Raw genomic sequence first — 18,356 nt, 5'->3', positions numbered from 1 at the left:
TTCCCCTTGTTCCAGGCGGGGTCCACGGCCGTGAAGATGACATATGCATTGTACCCTGAGACGTCCAGCATGTTGAAAAACAACGCCTGTGGCCACCGGTTGGTCTTCCTCTTGCAGCTGTAGGTGCCCACAACCTGCAATGAGAAAGGTACAGATCTCATCATGATAGGTTTAAAGACACAAAATGCATCTTCTAAATGTACCTCTTACAAGCACATGAACTCAGTAAAGATGAACAGGAGCAGGATGCTTGTAGTGACACACACCTTGTCTAGAGTGTCGACGCCTCCCTTGCAGCGGTTGTATTCCATGATGATCTCTGGCTTCTTCTTCGGTCCCTCTGTCACCGTTGCCTCCCGGTGCCTCGTGCTGATGAGGATCACATTCTTCCCCCGCTTTGGGACGTAGCTCACGGCCGTGGTGTTCTTCGTGAAGGCAAAGAGAGAGGAGAGCGCAGCTCGACCTCTGATCTGCAGCAGGTTGGGTGGCAGCTCCGGTTTATTCTTCCTGATGGTCCCGATCAAGGCGATCTTTCTCCGCAGGAGCTCCTGACCGAGTGCGTAGGAGGTAAAAAAGTTGTCACAGGTGACAGTGATGCCCTGGAGTCCTCTTGTCATCTCCGTGACGACGCGCTGGCCCTGCCCCACCTCTGGAACACCATCTGTTTTCCCCAGGTAGATCTCACACCTCCAGGCGTAGGATGTTTCGGCATCAGCAGCTACCCAGATTTTCATACCGTACTTGGCGGGTTTCTTTGGCATGTACTGCCGGAATCTGCACCGCCCTTTGAATGCCACCAGCTGCTCATCAACTGTGATATCATTACCTGGGTTGAAGAGGAGGGGGAGGCGATGCGTCCACATGTCCCACAGGTCTCTGATGGGGGCCAGCTTGTCCTTCTTCTGCCGTTCTGGCTTCTTCCGCTTGTTATCAAAGCACAGAGCTCTGCTGATCTCGTGGAATCTCTGCAGGGACATGGTGGCTCTGAAAACCGCACGGCCGCTGCGATCGTCCCACAGGCAGCGCGTGGACTCACCTTTGGATCTGTAGACTCCGGCCAGGATCAGCAGCCCGATGTAGGCGCGCAGATCTACGGCGTCCACGTCGGTCCAGCTCTTCAATGCGCGGCGCCCTTGCAGGTTGGTCATGTCGACGAGCAGCTCAATCATATCCTCAGTGAAAAACAAATCAAAGGTGGACTCGATGTTGCTGACCCTCACAATGGCGTAACACGTCGGCCCCGGAGTCACGCCTCTGGTAGGCAGAGTGAAGTGGGTCGTCTCCGTGTTGGTGGGAAACCACACTTCACCATTTTTCCCAGTCCACCCGGACTCAGGCTCTACTGGTTCCTCCTCGTCTTCAGTCAAAGAAGATGGAGACGACGATATGGGCGCAAAGGCATAATCAGGATCCGAATCCCCTGAGTTGGTGGTGTCCGATAGAGAGGAGGAGGAGGAGGAGGAATGTGATTTCTCCTGCTGCACGCTGGAAGACACAGGCTCCATGTTCACTTCCGTTGTTTCCACAGCTCCCACAGCGCCATATCTTCCATATCTTCCACAGCTTCGCTGCATACTAGGTTGGTTGTCCGACTAAAACAATGGAAAAGCGAATCAATAACTTAAATAACAGTAACGCCCCCTGAGGCATAGTGGGCGTGTCTACCGCTTCCGGATTAGCTTACGTAAATCCGCACATGCGCAGTCTCGGCCCTCAAACAGCCCTTTTCATGCCTAGCGCTGAACGACTAGCATCAAACGAGGTAAGGCCTGAGCAATTTAAGTAAAAAACACTAGATGTGTAAAACTCGGACACATTTTGCTACTCTAATATGTCGCCTAAGTCACCATTTATCTCATGTAATACGGACTTTGAACAATTACGCGTCATTTTACGTGTTTTTAAGCGACTTTATGAAACGCGTGTCCCATGCGGCTAGTGGAGCTAGCATAGCATTAGCTAGCTACCGAGAGAGACATGTCCGGGCAGAATCCCCACACGTTGCTTTACACTAATTCTCGTCAGTGTTAAGCTTTATAATAAGATAAATATTTCGACATTATATTTTCATGTTTAAGTTAATAAACTAGCGTAGATACTGGCACAACGTGGCGGCTTTCTGGGTACTGTTTGCTGTCACAAATAAATCCGACGGCACAAGTTGGTTTCCGCATCACAAACATTTATCATGACTAAAAGGAGATTGTCCCTTCGTGTTTTCTTCCAGCGTCAAGATGCAGCTCTTCTTGCGTGCCCAGAACACTCACACCCTTGAGGTGACCGGACAGGAGACTGTTGGACAGATCAAGGTAAAATATACACAAGCTGTTGAGATCTTTGAACTCAAAGAAGTTATAACGTGAATGCAGTGCTGCTTTCAATGACCCATATGACCCCCCTGCTTATGATTTCACTTCTGTGGGGCTTTGATTAAAACGTCATTCCTTTGGTGTGTCACTCAGGCCCATGTCCAGGATCTGGAGGGTCTCCTGGTTGAGGATCAGGTGCTGTTGCTTGCTGGATGCCCACTGGAGGATGAAGCCTCCCTGGCATCCTGTGGTGTCTCAGAGCACTGCACCCTGGAGGTAGCTGGCAGGCTGCTGGGAGGTCAGTGTGCAGGATCATTACACAACCCTATGTGTTTGGAGAAACACCATATTCAGGGGGCACAAATTATACTGAATATGCTCCCTAACCACTGACAAGTTAGCAATTGTTGAATGTGTAAGCAAATCATCTGCTGTTAAACAGCACTTTATTTTGATTGAGCACATGGTAATTTAGAGTATACTGCTGGCAGTATAAGACCAGCCATGATACCTTAACCAGCCCCACTGATGCACAATCCGTTAAATTAAAGATCATCACCATGGATGAATACACAAATAACTAAATGTTTTCATTAGACTATGGACTGGGAGTTTAAATCACTACTTCAATAATGATTTATTGAATTTTTGGACAATGATACGCTAATTTCTGATATCATCAGATTTGCCAGGATACAGTTTTGATTCAGTTCAGGGGCCTGTGATTGATATGATTATATGCCTATTTCACACAGTCTGTTACAGAAGAAGCTGGCACCCATTTCTTTTTTACTTTTGGCAATAGAGATAAAAACAACACATAGTTGTACATGCTGGTACAGAGTTAAGTAAAGAAATATTTTCATTTTAACCCAAATCATCTTTTCCCTAAAATTTCAGGGCTGTCTGGTTTAAAGCCCTGAAGGACAACTTCTCCCAACAGCCATAATACATGAATTAAGAATAACTGTCAGTTCACAGACAAAATATTTTTTTGCTAATCACCCTTTATTAGCTCAAGCAAGCCTAGCAACTAGCGGAGTTTTACTCTTCCCATATCTTAACAAGTCACGGGTACTATATATAGTTTTTCTTACTGACTGTAGGTTTTAGTTGCTGCAGCTGCCGACAGAACAGTGGAAGCCTGCATGCATGTTTTGTTTAACCTGACATTGTTGAAACAGAGCAGCTAATGTTGCTGTGAAGCAGTGATACTCACCTTACTGCCCATGGGCCAAATCTGGCTGGCCCCTCAACCATTTTATAATTCACAATGAAAATAAATTGATTCACACTGGTTTTATTTATGTATTTATTTGTATTTTTAACATGTATACAATGCCTAAGTGCAAACATTAAAGTGCAGAGGGAGGATCTCCCAGTTGCTGAAAAGGGGGCCGGGGCGAAGTCCAGAATGTGGATAAGTGGCCCCTGTGCAAAGCAAATTGAGTATGCCTGCTACAGAGAGAAGTTAGGGAAGTGAGATGCCCGACCAGGCGGGTACTTTTTGTGTCTCATCCCTGCATTGTTTATATAGGAACTGCGTTGTCTGTTGACCTGTGTGTTCCCCGAAATCCAAAATATTTCCCCGATGTTGACCTGTTCCTGAGTAAATATCCTCAATATTGTCACGGTCTCTGTCTCGGCTGCTTGCTGTTAGCTGACTGACACAGAATTTCACTTTTCATAAATTATATTTGATTGTTGATCAGTGGATTATTACACCACTAATATTTAAGATTATGATCATGGATGAATATACACATGGCTAAATGTGTTCAGTACACCCCAGATTTAACGTTTGAAACTTTTTAGTACACAAGTGTCTTAACAATTGGAGGAGCTGGTTTGTCTGAAACATCCCAGTTAACGCTTCCTTTTTTCTTTTGTCCCTCCTCAGGTAAAGTTCACGGCTCTCTGGCCCGTGCCGGAAAAGTGAGGGGACAGACGCCCAAGGTAAGAAGGTTTCCTGCTTTTTCTGACACCTCGTGTTCTCGTATAATTTTGTTTCACATCTGCGGACCTCAAACACACGTATAGCACTTGGAATGTAATTTGTGTGTGCACGTTTGCATACATGTGATGAGCTGGTCATTAAGAACCATACATGATTTTAGACAAATGACCAACGCTTGCTCCTGTCTCATCGTGCAGGTCGACAAGCAGGAGAAGAAGAAAAAGAAGACTGGCCGTGCCAAGCGTCGCATCCAGTACAACAGGCGCTTTGTGAACGTGGTGCCCACCTTCGGAAAGAAGAAGGGACCCAACGCCAACTCCTAAGTGCTCCAATGCCCAACAGGAGAATCACGACCCATCAGCTTTTACCAGGTTAAATGTTATCCTGCTGTACAGAATAAAAATTTGGCTTGGAACAAAAGAGCACTCTGGGTGTGGTGTGTCCTGCAATGCTATTCATGTGCCTGTGAATCTGACTACAATACATAGCTGTAGCGTTCGTACCAGAACAAGTACAAATCATTTACTTGATGTAAATTAGATGAAACCTAAAAGTTTTCCTCCACTGATGGCATGCATATCAGTAATTAAACTTGACAACTGAGATCCAACTTCTGTCACCATAAATAAACAATCATTTAGTCTCTGAAATGGGTTTATTTATCATTTACATTGTACATGCAAAAGAACAAAACATAATGCAAAGAATAAGGTTTCAGGGTATGTACATTATTGACAAGCCATCACATTTTGGCCCAAACTGAAAATGCTGTAATAACTTATCATTGTTTATTGTAACGTGTTGATAAATGAGATAATGTAGGAACAAAGGTGAAATCCAAATGCCATTTTAACTTGATTCTTTACAGCAAGGCCATTGAGTATTTTTTTTTTCCCCTCCACCCCTGAAATGCAGTGCATGCTGAGCAGCGGTTACCCGTTAATCCACCGCCACCAGCTCAACCTCGAAGATCAGCTTTGCGTTGGGAGGAATTCTGGGAGAGCTGGAGTTAAGAAACAGAACTCAGCTGATACAAAATGAAAATGTTTTCATGAGATCAAATTACAGCTGCAGTACAGGAAAAACGTGTACCAACACACCCAAAAGAGACTCGCCCTGCTAATAGCTGCAACCACTGAATGCATTACTGAACACCTTATCACCTGTGTTGGCAGGTAAACAAGAAAAACCCTTCGACTAAACTGAACATCACATTACTTTATAAATCAATATATCAGCACACATCGAAGCACAAAACTAGCCAGTGAAAAGGATACTTGGAGTCAGGGAGACCCTTCTTCCCGTAGGCCCACTCTGGTTCAATCTCCAGTCGAGCTGTTTCACCCTTACTCATCGTCAGGATGGCCTCGTCCCACTGAAATAAAAATAGTACTGATGATGACGTGCAGTGGAGGAAGAGTGTCATATTAAAGGACTGACACGTTTAGATGCTGAGCAAAAAACACGAGAAGCACTCACTCCTCTGATGACTCTGCCCAAGCCGGCTTTGAAGGACAGTGGTTTGGATTGCTTCTTCTTTCTCGCCGCTGCACAGAGAGAGAACAGTGTGACACTTTGAGCACCACAAGCTGAGTGTCATCTCGTTCCATTATATTGGAGATTTGGTAACTCAAACCAGAAGAGTCTAAACTGATAAATAGCACTACAGGTGAGAGGAAAAATGTTTGATTTTGGGGTGAACTGTCCCTTTAAATCTGCAGGCAGACTCTTTACAGGATGCTGATTTCATCTGTATCTATAACCTCGATAAACAAGTGCTATTATTGTTTAAACAGTTGACTTGGGTGATGAAAATAAACTCTGAAAGTGTCTAAACAGGTCAGGTTATCAAGAGCATTGTGTTAAATTTTAGGGTGCAGGTCAGACGTACTTGTGGGAATATTGGTGTCGAAGACGGTCCCATCCTCCAGGGAGCCAGTGTACCAGCAGCTCACAGTGTCACCTTTCTTTGGGAAGTTGGTTTTGTCGCCTTTCTTCAGCACTGACTTGAAGTACTTTGGTGGACCCTGAGGGGAAAAAACACAGCAGTGCTTAAAGGGGAACACGCCCAAATTAATTAAGACTCCTAATATGTTATTTCCACAGCCTTGGAAAGTCCAACCAATATTTGAGAACATGAGCTATTCCCTCTCAAAGCCAGAGAGTATGTTCTTCTTTATATACCCAAATTAACTCCCATATACTCCGAATAGTCCCCTGGGTGCTCTCAGTGTCATCTACAACATCTTTCCCAATTCACTGTCCATGGAGCAGCTCCAGCTTTTATACTCTATGACATCACAAATTGAGTTTGAGCTCTAGTTTTTGATTTGGGGGGAATTGTTCATGTTTACTAATATTTTTGAACTGTCTTAGACCATAGGAACATGTATGAATTTTGGAGAAGGCCCCTTTAATAGGAGTTTGTACATATAAAAAGACAAATCAACAACATCCCCTAAATCCAGGCCCCTGGACCAGTACCTCATCCACAGCCTCTGTCGGGACTTCTTTGGGCTTTTCTTCAATTTTCACAGCTTTAACCTGCTCGGTCACCTCTTCAATTGGCTCTGTGCCTTTAAACCTCTGCACAAGACACACAAAGCATTAAATACACATTGTTAAATGAGCTTGTGAGCCAACCCAGACAGTGTGTGTCAGCCCCACAGATGCAGTGTCACCATGTCTCATCATCATCACTTACTTTGCTCTCAAACAGCTGATTGTAGGCAGTGATCAGTTGCTCTTTCTTTGCTGTTTTGGCGACGTTTTTGATGTTTCCCAGCAGCTTGTGCTCATTGAGGAACTGAAAGGGAAATGTGAATTAGAAAGAGAATACATGATGACAACTTTAACTACCATCTGATAAGTGTGACTCATAAATGAGGCGCATTTAAACAAACTGACATTAACCAGTAAATGCAGCTGCTTCTCTTCCTGGTCATATTTAATAACAAGCAGTGGCTTCTATCTAAACAATGCAGCACCCTCTTGTACGAGTGTGACTGTGTATCTGTTGTATATTGCACCTTGCTACATGCTAACACACACAGCCTCACAGATGTAGCTCCGCAGCTAACCATGCAGCATGCTGCAGCTCACACTCAGCGTTTACACTTTAACATTCACATATTCAGCCTGAAATCACAGAGACATTAAAGCGAGAAACGTACCGAGTGGGCTGCATTGTCCTGAATGAACTTTATAATGTCTTTTTTGGGCAAATCGTCACTTTTGAGCTGCTCATCGCTCCACTCCCGTGTTGGTTCATCCGCCATTTTGAGAGGCGAATTGGTTAAGCGTGACCCTCCTGGCGTATCGTATCCTAAAAACTGCTAAGACTTTTTGTTTCATTATTAATAATTCTGATTCAACCAATGATTGAATTCAAGACACAGTTGGACATTGTAAAAAAAAAGGTGAAGTCAAGTGAGCTTACAGTTATAATTGAAAATATTTTAATCATTATATGAGCGAGTTACATTACATCTCTCTAATGTGTTTGCTGCCACCTAGTGGACAAACACACAAGCAAATGTTTCAGTGGGAAACATTACTGTGAACTACAAAATACACTCTACAAAAGAAACTAACTGTCATACATGATAAAACTTTACAGTTGTTTAAACCACCAGTCATGGGAGATAAAACATGTTTCAAATGTTCAGCATGAGCTTGTTTCCTGTCACATCCACACTCTTCCATGCATCTGATATATTTTGTCATCTGTTCTATGTACTGTAGTGGGATCTTTGTCAGAGTCACAATGCCTTTTATTATTATTGTGTCATTATAAACACAACGAAATTAGGAGTGCTACTCCTGTAAGGTGCTGGCAGTTAAAACCACATCCTTCATAGTTGACAAAAAAATGTCATATAGCTACAGTACGTTCAAATGCCTGAGATTTTGCAAATGTAAACTTTTTTTTTTTAATGTTTTAGTAATAATAGGACCATGTTTTTGTAAACACTGCAGTGAAATCAACCTCTGCTCACATTAAACACTTTCTAATCAGTATGAATTCTGTTTATACAACTGTGCATCCACACCCCCCTTCCTGATTTTTGTCAACATGACTTTTTTCATGATTTTGGACGACATACTATACTATGACTTTTTTTCATAATTTATGACGATATACTATACTATGACTTTTTTTCATGATTTTGGACGACATGCTATACGATGACTTTTTTTGATGATTTTGGACGACATACTATACTATGACTTTTTTGATGATTTTAGACAACATGCTATACTATGACTTTTTTGATGATTTTGGACGACATGCTATACTATGACTTTTTTGATGATTTTGGACGACATGCTATACTATGACTTTTTTGATGATTTTGGACGACATGCTATACTATGACTTTTTTTGATGATTTTGGACAACATGCTATACTATGACTTTTTTCATGATTTTGGACGACATGCTATACGATGACTTTTTTTGATGATTTTGGACAACATGCTATACTATGACTTTTTTCATGATTTTGGACGACATGCTATACGATGACTTTTTTTGATGATTTTGGACAACATGCTATACTATGACTTTTTTCATGATTTTGGACGACATGCTATACGATGACTTTTTTTGATGATTTTGGACAACATGCTATACTATGACTTTTTTCATGATTTTGGACGACATGCTATACGATGACTTTTTTTGATGATTTTGGACAACATGCTATACTATGACTTTTTTCATGATTTTAGACAACATGCTATACTATGACTTTTTTGATGATTTTGGACGACATGCTATACTATGACTTTTTTGATGATTTTGGACGACATGCTATACTATGACTTTTTTTGATGATTTTGGACAACATGCTATACTATGACTTTTTTTCATGATTTTTGACAACATACTATACTATGACTTTTTTTGATGATTTTGGACGACATGCTATACGATGACTTTTTTTTGATGATTTTGGACGACATGCTATACGATGACTTTTTTTGATGATTTTGGACGACATGCTATACGATGACTCTTTCATGATTTTGGACGACATACTATACTATGACTTTTTTTGATGATTTTGGACGACATGCTATACTATGACTTTTTATCATGATTTTGGACGACATGCTATACAATGACTTTTTTTGATGATTTTGGACGACATGCTATACTATGACTTTTTATCATGATTTTGGACGACATGCTATACAATGACTTTTTTCCATGGTTTTTGACGACATGCTATACGATGACTCTTTCATGATTTTGGACGACATACTATACTATGACTTTTTTCATGATTTTGGACGACATACTATACTATGACTCTTTAATGATTTTGGACGACATACTATACTATGACTTTTTCATGCTTTTGGACGACATACTATACTATGACTTTTTTCATGATTTTGGACGACATACTATACTATGACTTTTTTTCATGATTTTGGACAACATGCTATACTATGACTTTTTTTCATGATTTTGGACGACATGCTTATACGATGACTTTTTTTCATGATTTTGGACGACATGCTATACTATGACTTTTTTTCATGATTTTGGACGACATGCTATACTATGAATTTTTTTGATGATTTTGGACGACATGCTATACTATGACTTTTTATCATGATTTTGGACGACATGCTATACAATGACTTTTTTTCATGGTTTTTGACGACATGCTATACGATGACTCTTTCATGATTTTGGACGACATACTATACTATGACTTTTTTCATGATTTTGGACGACATACTATACTATGACTCTTTAATGATTTTGGACGACATACTATACTATGACTTTTTCATGCTTTTGGACGACATACTATACTATGACTTTTTTCATGATTTTGGACGACATACTATACTATGACTTTTTTTCATGATTTTGGACAACATGCTATACTATGACTTTTTTTCATGATTTTGGACGACATGCTTATACGATGACTTTTTTTCATGATTTTGGACGACATGCTATACTATGACTTTTTTTCATGATTTTGGACGACATGCTATACTATGAATTTTTTTGATGATTTTGGACGACATGCTATACTATGACTTTTTTCATGATTTTGGACGACATACTATACTATGACTTTTTTCATGATTTTGGACGACATACTATACTATGACTTTTTCATGCTTTTGGACGACATACTATACTATGACTTTTTTTCATGATTTTGGACGACATACTATACCATGACTTTTTTTGATGATTTTGGACGACATGCTATACGATGACTCTTTCATGATTTTGGACAACATGCTATACGATGACTCTTTCATGATTTTGGACGACATGCTATACGATGACTTTTTTTGATGATTTTGGACGACATGCTATACGATGACTCTTTCATGATTTTGGACGACATACTATACGATGACTTTTTTTGATGATTTTGGACGACATGCTATACGATGACTCTTTCATGATTTTGGATGACATACTATACGATGACTTTTTTTCATGATTTTGGACGACATGCTATACGATGACTTTTTTCATGCTTTTGGACGACATACTATACTATGACTTTTTTCATGCTTTAGGACGACATACTATACTATGACTCTTTCATGATTTTGGACAACATACTATACTATGACTCTTTCATGATTTTGGACGACATACTATACTATGACTTTTTTTCACGCTTTTGGACGACATACTATACTATGACTCTTTCATGATTTTGGACGACATGCTATACTATGAATTTTTTTCATGATTTTGGATGACATGCTATACTATGACTTTTTTTCATGATTTTGGACGACATACTATACTATGACTTTTTTTCATGATTTTGGACGACATGGTATACTATGACTTTTTTCCATTATTTTGGACGACATGGTATACTATGACTTTTTTTCATGATTTTGGACGACATACGATACTATGACTTTTTTCATGATTTTGGACGACATACTATACTATGACTTTTTTCATGATTTTGGACAACATGCTATACTATGACTCTTTCATGATTTTGGACGACATGCTATACTATGACTTTTTCATGATTTTGGATGACATGCTATACTATGACTTTTTTTCATGATTTTGGACGACATGGTATACTATGACTTTTTTTCATTATTTTGGACGACATGCTATACTATGACTTTTTTTCATGATTTATGATGACATACTATACTATGACTTTTTTTCACGATTTTGGACAACATACTATTATGACTTTTTTTCATTATTTTAGACGACATGCTATACTATGACTTTTTTCCATGACTTTGGACGACATACTATACTATGATTTTTTTTCATGATTTTGGACAACATACTATTATGACTTTTTTTCATGATTTATGACGACAAGCTATACTATGACTTTTTTTCATGATTTATGACGACATACTATACTATGACTTTCATGATTTTGGACGACATACTATTATGACTTTTTTTCATTATTTTAGACGACATACTATACTATGACTTTTTTTCATAATTTATGACGACATACTATACTATGACTTTTTTTCATGATTTTGGACGACATACTATACTATGACTTTTTTTCATGATTTTGGACGACATACCATTATGACTTTTTTTCATTATTTTGGACGACATACTATACTATGACTTTTTTTCATAATTTATGATGACATACTATACTATGACTTTCTTTCATGATTTTGGACGACATACTATTATGACTTTTTTTCATTATTTTTGACGACATGCTATACTATGACTTTTTTTCATAATTTATGACGACATACTATACTATGACTTTTTTTCATGATTTATGACGACATACTATACTATGATGTTTTTTCATGATTTTTGACGACATACTATACTATGACTTTTTTTCACGATTTTGGACGACATGCTATACTATGACTTTCTTTCATGATTTTCAAAGACATACTATACTATGACTTTTTTTCAAAGTTTTGGAAGACATACTATACTATGACTTTTTTTCATGGTTTTTGACGACTGTTATAACCCAGGTCATTGTTTTCTGCTACTATTGTCCTTGTGTTGATCTACAGTGATCTGTCAGATGTTCTCTCTCCTCCTGTCGTGATTGGTTATTGCAAAGCAGGTGATGAGGTGCTGATTGGGCCATCCGAAGAAGACTGCTTACACCGCATGGGCCATTGCGAGACAGAGGGTTTTTAAACCACCAGCAGACAGAAGCTCTTCCCTCCCTTTCACCTTTCCACCACCACCAAAGCCATTACTTAGACTGTGTTTGTGTGTTGTGCCTAAGTCACTGCAACCAAAATAAACTCCTGATTCAAGTAAATAAGTGTGTATATTTTGATAACTTTGTTAATTAGCAAAGATATTTGTTTTATGTTGTGTAGGTGAGTGGAGTTATGTTTAGCAGCTTAATGTTTAGGATTATTAGTCGTTTTTTCTTGTATCACTTTTGTCGAGCACTGTTATAGAGCACAAAAGCAGTATTGGCTGGAGTGAGAAGCTCTTTTTTGTTTGTCATTGCCTTGTTCTTTTCTGCTGCTTTGAAAGGTAGGAATTTGGGTTAGAAAAGTGTCTTTTATTTTACATTTCTTTATATTTAGGTAAGTTTAGGGTCCATAAGTATGTTTTTGTTTGTTGTCTTGGGCACTGCTCACATCTGAAGACAAAATAAACAGCTTTCTTTGTTGTTTAAAGCACTGTGTAACTGGTCTTTCTTGTGTGTGTGTGGGAAGAGTGGGGGACATAACATGACACATTATAGTATGAAGTTTTTCATAGTTTTTGACAACATAGTGTACTATGACTTTTTTTATGTCACCAAAAACCATGAAAAATGACATAGTGTACTATGTCGTCCAAAACAATGAAAGAAAGTGATAAAATATTATGTTGTCAAAAACCAATGAAAAGAAGTCATAGCATGTCATCAGAAACATGAAAAAAAAGTCATAGAATAGTATGTCGTCAAAAACCATGAAAAAAAGTCATAGTATCGTATGTCGTCCAGAACCATGAAAAAAAGTCATAGTATAGTATGTCGCCACAAATCATGAAAAAAAGTTATGTATAGTTTGTTGTCCAAAACCAGGAAAAAAAGTCATAGTATAGTATGTCGTCCAAAATCATGAAAAAAAGTCATAGTATAGTATGTCGTCCAAAATCATGAAAAAAAGTCATAGTATAGTATGTCGTCCAAAGTCATGAAAAAAGTCATAGTATAGCATGTCGTCCAAAACCATGAAAAAAGTCATAGTATAGTATGTCGTCAAAAATCATGAAAAAAAGTCATAGTATAGTATGTCGTCCAAAGTCATGAAAAAAGCCATAGTATAGTATGTCGTCCAAAACCATGAAAAAAAGTCATAGTATAGCATGTCGTCATAAATCGTGAAAAAAAAGTCATAGCATGTCGTCCAAAATCATGGAAAAAAGTCATAGTATAGCATGTCGTCCAAAATCATGAAAAAAAGTCATAGTATAGCATGTCGTCCAAAACCATGAAAAAAAGTCATAGTATAGCATGTCGTCATAAATCGTGAAAAAAAAAGTCATAGTATAGCATGTCGTCCAAAACCATGAAAAAAAAGTCATATTATAGCATGTCGTCATAAATCATGAAAAAAAGTCATAGTATAGCATGTTGTCCAAAATCATGGAAAAAAGTCATATTATAGCATGTCGTCATAAATCGTGAAAAAAAGTCATAGTATAGCATGTCGTCCAAAACCATGAAAAAAAGTCATAGTATAGCATGTCGTCATAAATCGTGAAAAAAAAGTCATAGTATAGCATGATGTCCAAAACCATGAAAAAAAAGTCATATTAAAGCATGTCGTCCAAAATCATGGAAAAAAGTCATAGTATAGCATGTCGTCCAAAATCATGAAAAAAAGTCATAGTATAGCATGTCGTCCAAAACCATGAAAAAAAGTCATAGTATAGCATGTCGTCATAAATTGTGAAAAAAAAGCCATAGTATAGCATGTCGTCCAAAACCATGAAAAAAAAGTCATATTATAGCATGTCGTCCAAAATCATGAATAAAAGTCACAGTATAGCATGTCGTCCAAAATCATAAAAAAAGTCATAGTATAGCATGTCGTCCAAAATCATGGAAAAAAGTCATAGTATAGCATGTCATCCAAAATCGTAAATAAAAGTCATAGTATAGCATGTCATCCAAAATCATGAAAAGAGTCATAGTATAGTATGTCGTCCAAAACCATAAAAAAAAGCCACAGTATAGTATGTCGTCCAAAATCATGAAAAAAAGTCATAGTATAGTATGTCTTCCAAAATCAGGAAATAAAAGTCACAGTATGTCGTCAGAAATCATGAAAAGATGTCATAGTATAGCATGTCATCCAAAATCGTGAATAAAAGTCATAGTATAGTATGTTGTCAAAAAAACATGAAAAAAGTCATAGTATAGCATGTCGTCCAAAATCATGGAAAAAAGTCATAGTATAGCATGTCGTCCAAAATCATGAAAAAAAGTCATAGTATAGCATGTCGTCCAAAACCATGAAAAAAAGTCATAGTATAGCATGTCGTCATAAATCGTGAAAAAAAAGCCATAGTATAGCATGTCGTCCAAAACCATGAAAAAAAAGAGTCATATTATAGCATGTCGTCCAAAAAAAATGAAAAAAGTCATAGTATAGCATGTCGTCAAAAAAACATGAAAAAAGTCATAGTATAGCATGTCGTCCAAAATCATGGAAAAAAGTCATAGTATAGCATGTCATCCAAAATCGTAAATAAAAGTCATAGTATAGCATGTCATCCAAAATCATGAAAAGAGTCATAGTATAGCATGTCGTCAAAAAAACATGAAAAAAGTCATAGTATAGTATGTCGTCATAAATCATGAAAAAAAGTCATAGTATAGTATGTCGTCAGAAATCATGAAAAGAAGTCATAGTATAGCATGTCATCCAAAATCGTGAATAAAAGTCATAGTATAGCATGTCGTCAAAAAATCATGAAAAAAGTCATAGTATAGTATGTCGTCATAAATCATGAAAAAAAGTCATAGTATAGTATGTCGTCATAAATCATGAAAAAAAGTCATAGTATAGCATGTCGTCAGAAATCATGAAAAGAAGTCATAGTATAGCATGTCATCCAAAATCATGAAAAAAAGTCATAGTATAGTATGTCGTCAGAAATCATGAAAAGAAGTCATAGTATAGCATGTCGTCCAAAATCGTGAATAAAAGTCATAGTATAGTATGTTGTCAAAAAAACATGAAAAAAGTCATAGTATAGCATGTCGTCCAAAATCATGAATAAAAGTCATAGTATAGCATGTCGTCCAAAATCGTGAATAAAAGTCATAGTATAGTATGTTGTCAAAAAAACATGAAAAAAGTCACAGTATAGCATGTTGTCCAAAATCATGGAAAAAAGTCATAGTATAGCATGTCGTCCAAAATCGTGAATAAAGTCATAGTATAGCATGTCATCCAAAATCGTGAATAAAAGTCATAGTATAGCATGTCGTCCAAAATCGTGAATAAAAGTCATAGTATAGCATGTCATCCAAAATCATGGAAAAAGTCATAGTATAGCATGTCGTCCAAAATCGTGAATAAAAGTCATAGTATAGCATGTCATCCAAAATCGTGAATAAAAGTCATAGTATAGCATGTCGTCCAAAATCGTGAATAAAAGTCATAGTATAATATGTTGTCAAAAAATCATGAAAAAAGTCATAGTATAGCATGTCGTCCAAAATCGTGAATAAAAGTCATAGTATAGTATGTTGTCAAAAAAACATGAAAAAAGTCATAGTATAGCATGTCGTCCAAAATCATGAATAAAAGTCATAGTATAGCATGTCGTCCAAAATCGTGAATAAAAGTCATAGTATAGTATGTTGTCAAAAAAAACATGAAAAAAGTCACAGTATAGCATGTTGTCCAAAATCATGGAAAAAAGTCATAGTATAGCATGTCGTCCAAAATCGTGAATAAAGTCATAGTATAGCATGTCATCCAAAATCGTGAATAAAAGTCATAGTATAGCATGTCGTCCAAAATCGTGAATAAAAGTCATAGTATAGCATGTCATCCAAAATCGTGAATAAAAGTCATAGTATAGCATGTCGTCCAAAATCGTGAATAAAAGTCATAGTATAATATGTTGTCAAAAAAACATGAAAAAAGTCATAGTATAGCATGTCGTCCAAAATCGTGAATAAAAGTCATAGTATAGTATGTTGTCAAAAAAACATGAAAAAAGTCATAGTATAGCATGTCGTCCAAAATCGTGAATAAAAGTCATAGTATAGCATGTCGTCAAAAAAACATGAAAAAAGTCATAGTATAGCATGTTGTCAAAAAAACATGAAAAAACAGTCATAGTATAGTATGTCGTCCAAAATCATGAAAAAAAGTCATAGTATAGCATGTCATCCAAAATCGTGGATAAAAGTCATAGTATAGCATGTTGTCAAAAAATCATGAAAAAAGTCATAGTATAGTATGTCATCCAAAATCGTGAAAAAAAGTCATAATATAGCATGTCGTCCAAAATCATGAAAAAAGTCATAGTATATAGTATGTCGTCCAAAATCGTGAAAAAAAAGTCATAGTATAGCATGTTATCCAAAATCATGAAAAAAGTCATAGTATAGTATGCTTTCAAAAAATCATGAAAAAAGTCATAGTATAGCATGTCGTCCGAAATCATGAAAAAAAGTCATAGTATAGCATGTTATCCAAAATCATGAAAAAAGTCATAGTATAGTATGCTTTCAAAAAATCATGAAAAAAGTCATAGTATAGCATGTCGTCCAAAATCATGAAAAAAGTCATAGTATAGTATGCTTTCAAAAAATCATGAAAAAAGTCATAGTATAGCATGTCGTCCAAAATCATGAAAAAAGTCATAGTATAGTATGTCATCCAAAATCGTGAAAAAAAGTCATAGTATAGTATGTTGTCAAAAAATCATGAAAAAAGTCATAGTATAGTATGTTGTCAAAAAATCATGAAAAAAGTCATAGTATAGCATATCATCCAAAATCGTGAATAAAAGTCATAGTATAGCATGTCGTCCAAAATCGTGAAAAAAAGTTATAGTATAGCATGTTGTCAAAAAATCATGAAAAAAGTCATAGTATAGTATGTTGTCAAAAAATCATGAAAAAAGTCATAGTATAGCATGTCATCCAAAATCGTGAATAAAAGTCATAGTATAGCATGTTGTCAAAAAATCATGAAAAAAGTCATAGTATAGTATGTCATCCAAAATCATCAAAAAAAGTCATAGTATAGTATGTTGTCAAAAAATCATGAAAAAAGTCATAGTATAGCATGTTATCCAAAATTGTGAAAAAAAAGTCATAGTATAGTATGCTTTCAAAAAATCATGAAAAAAGTCATAGTATAGCATGTCGTCCAAAATCGTGAAAAAAAGTCATAGCATGTCGTCCAAAATCATGAAAAAAGTCATAGTATAGTATGCTTTCAAAAAATCATGAAAAAAGTCATAGTATAGCATGTCGTCCAAAATCATGAAAAAAGTCATAGTATAGTATGTCATCCAAAATCGTGAAAAAAAGTAATAGTATAGTATGTTGTCAAAAAATCATGAAAAAAGTCATAGTATAGTATGTTGTCAAAAAATCATGAAAAAAGTCATAGTATAGCATGTCATCCAAAATTGTGAATAAAAGTCATAGTATAGCATGTCGTCCAAAATCGTGAAAAAAAGTTATAGTATAGCATGTCGTCAAAAAATCATGAAAAAAGTCATAGTATAGTATAATTATCCAAAATCGTGAAAAAAAGTCATAGTATAGTATGCTTTCAAAAAATCATAAAAAAAGTCATAGTATAGCATGTCGTCCAAAATCATGAAAAAAGTCATAGTATATAGTATGTCGTCCAAAATCGTGAAAAAAAGTCATAGTATAGCATGTTATCCAAAATCATGAAAAAAGTCATAGTATAGTATGCTTTCAAAAAATCATGAAAAAAGTCATAGTATAGCATGTCGTCCGAAATCATGAAAAAAAGTCATAGTATAGCATGTTATCCAAAATCATGAAAAAAGTCATAGTATAGTATGCTTTCAAAAAATCATGAAAAAAGTCATAGTATAG

The 18,356-nt window shown here is 36.7% G+C and overlaps 2 protein-coding genes across 2 annotated transcripts; one reads left to right on the top strand and one right to left on the bottom strand.

The window, feature by feature from the left end:
- Positions 1-1,633: 1,633 nt before the first annotated feature.
- On the top strand, positions 1,634-4,686 carry faua (FAU ubiquitin like and ribosomal protein S30 fusion a). Its single transcript, XM_033648869.2, has 5 exons — positions 1,634-1,762; positions 2,228-2,309; positions 2,463-2,607; positions 4,210-4,265; positions 4,464-4,686. The coding sequence occupies exons 2-5, from the start codon at positions 2,235-2,237 to the stop codon at positions 4,587-4,589; spliced, it is 402 nt and encodes a 133-aa protein (XP_033504760.1). The 5' UTR covers positions 1,634-1,762; positions 2,228-2,234; the 3' UTR covers positions 4,590-4,686.
- A 216-nt stretch (positions 4,687-4,902) lies between these two features.
- On the bottom strand, positions 4,903-7,591 carry fkbp3 (FKBP prolyl isomerase 3). The gene is made up of 7 exons (XM_033648867.2): positions 7,440-7,591; positions 6,971-7,072; positions 6,751-6,852; positions 6,158-6,293; positions 5,746-5,813; positions 5,544-5,641; positions 4,903-5,260 (listed from the first exon to the last, which is right to left on the bottom strand). Exons 1-7 carry the CDS (start codon positions 7,542-7,544, stop codon positions 5,206-5,208), a joined length of 666 nt encoding a protein of 221 aa, XP_033504758.2. The 5' UTR covers positions 7,545-7,591; the 3' UTR covers positions 4,903-5,205.
- Between the last annotated feature and the right edge of the window lie 10,765 nt (positions 7,592-18,356).

This window comes from Epinephelus lanceolatus, chromosome 13, assembly GCF_041903045.1.
Source record: "Epinephelus lanceolatus isolate andai-2023 chromosome 13, ASM4190304v1, whole genome shotgun sequence".
NCBI lineage: Eukaryota > Metazoa > Chordata > Actinopteri > Perciformes > Serranidae > Epinephelus > Epinephelus lanceolatus.
This window is presented reverse-complemented; position numbering and strand designations above follow the sequence as displayed.

Excerpts from the sequence above, each read along its gene's own strand:
- fkbp3 (XM_033648867.2), bottom strand. The coding sequence starts at position 7,544 with ATGGCGGATGAACCAACACGGGAGTGGAGCGATGAGCAGCTCAAAAGT. Across the intron at positions 7,073-7,439 it reads AGGACAATGCAGCCCACTCG|TTCCTCAATGAGCACAAGCT; the intron begins GTACGTTTCTCG and ends TTTCCCTTTCAG. Across the intron at positions 5,642-5,745 it reads TGGGCAGAGTCATCAGAGGA|TGGGACGAGGCCATCCTGAC; the intron begins GTGAGTGCTTCT and ends TTTTTATTTCAG.
- faua (XM_033648869.2), top strand. The coding sequence starts at position 2,235 with ATGCAGCTCTTCTTGCGTGCCCAGAACACTCACACCCTTGAGGTGACC. Across the intron at positions 2,310-2,462 it reads AGACTGTTGGACAGATCAAG|GCCCATGTCCAGGATCTGGA; the intron begins GTAAAATATACA and ends TGTGTCACTCAG. Across the intron at positions 4,266-4,463 it reads TGAGGGGACAGACGCCCAAG|GTCGACAAGCAGGAGAAGAA; the intron begins GTAAGAAGGTTT and ends CTCATCGTGCAG.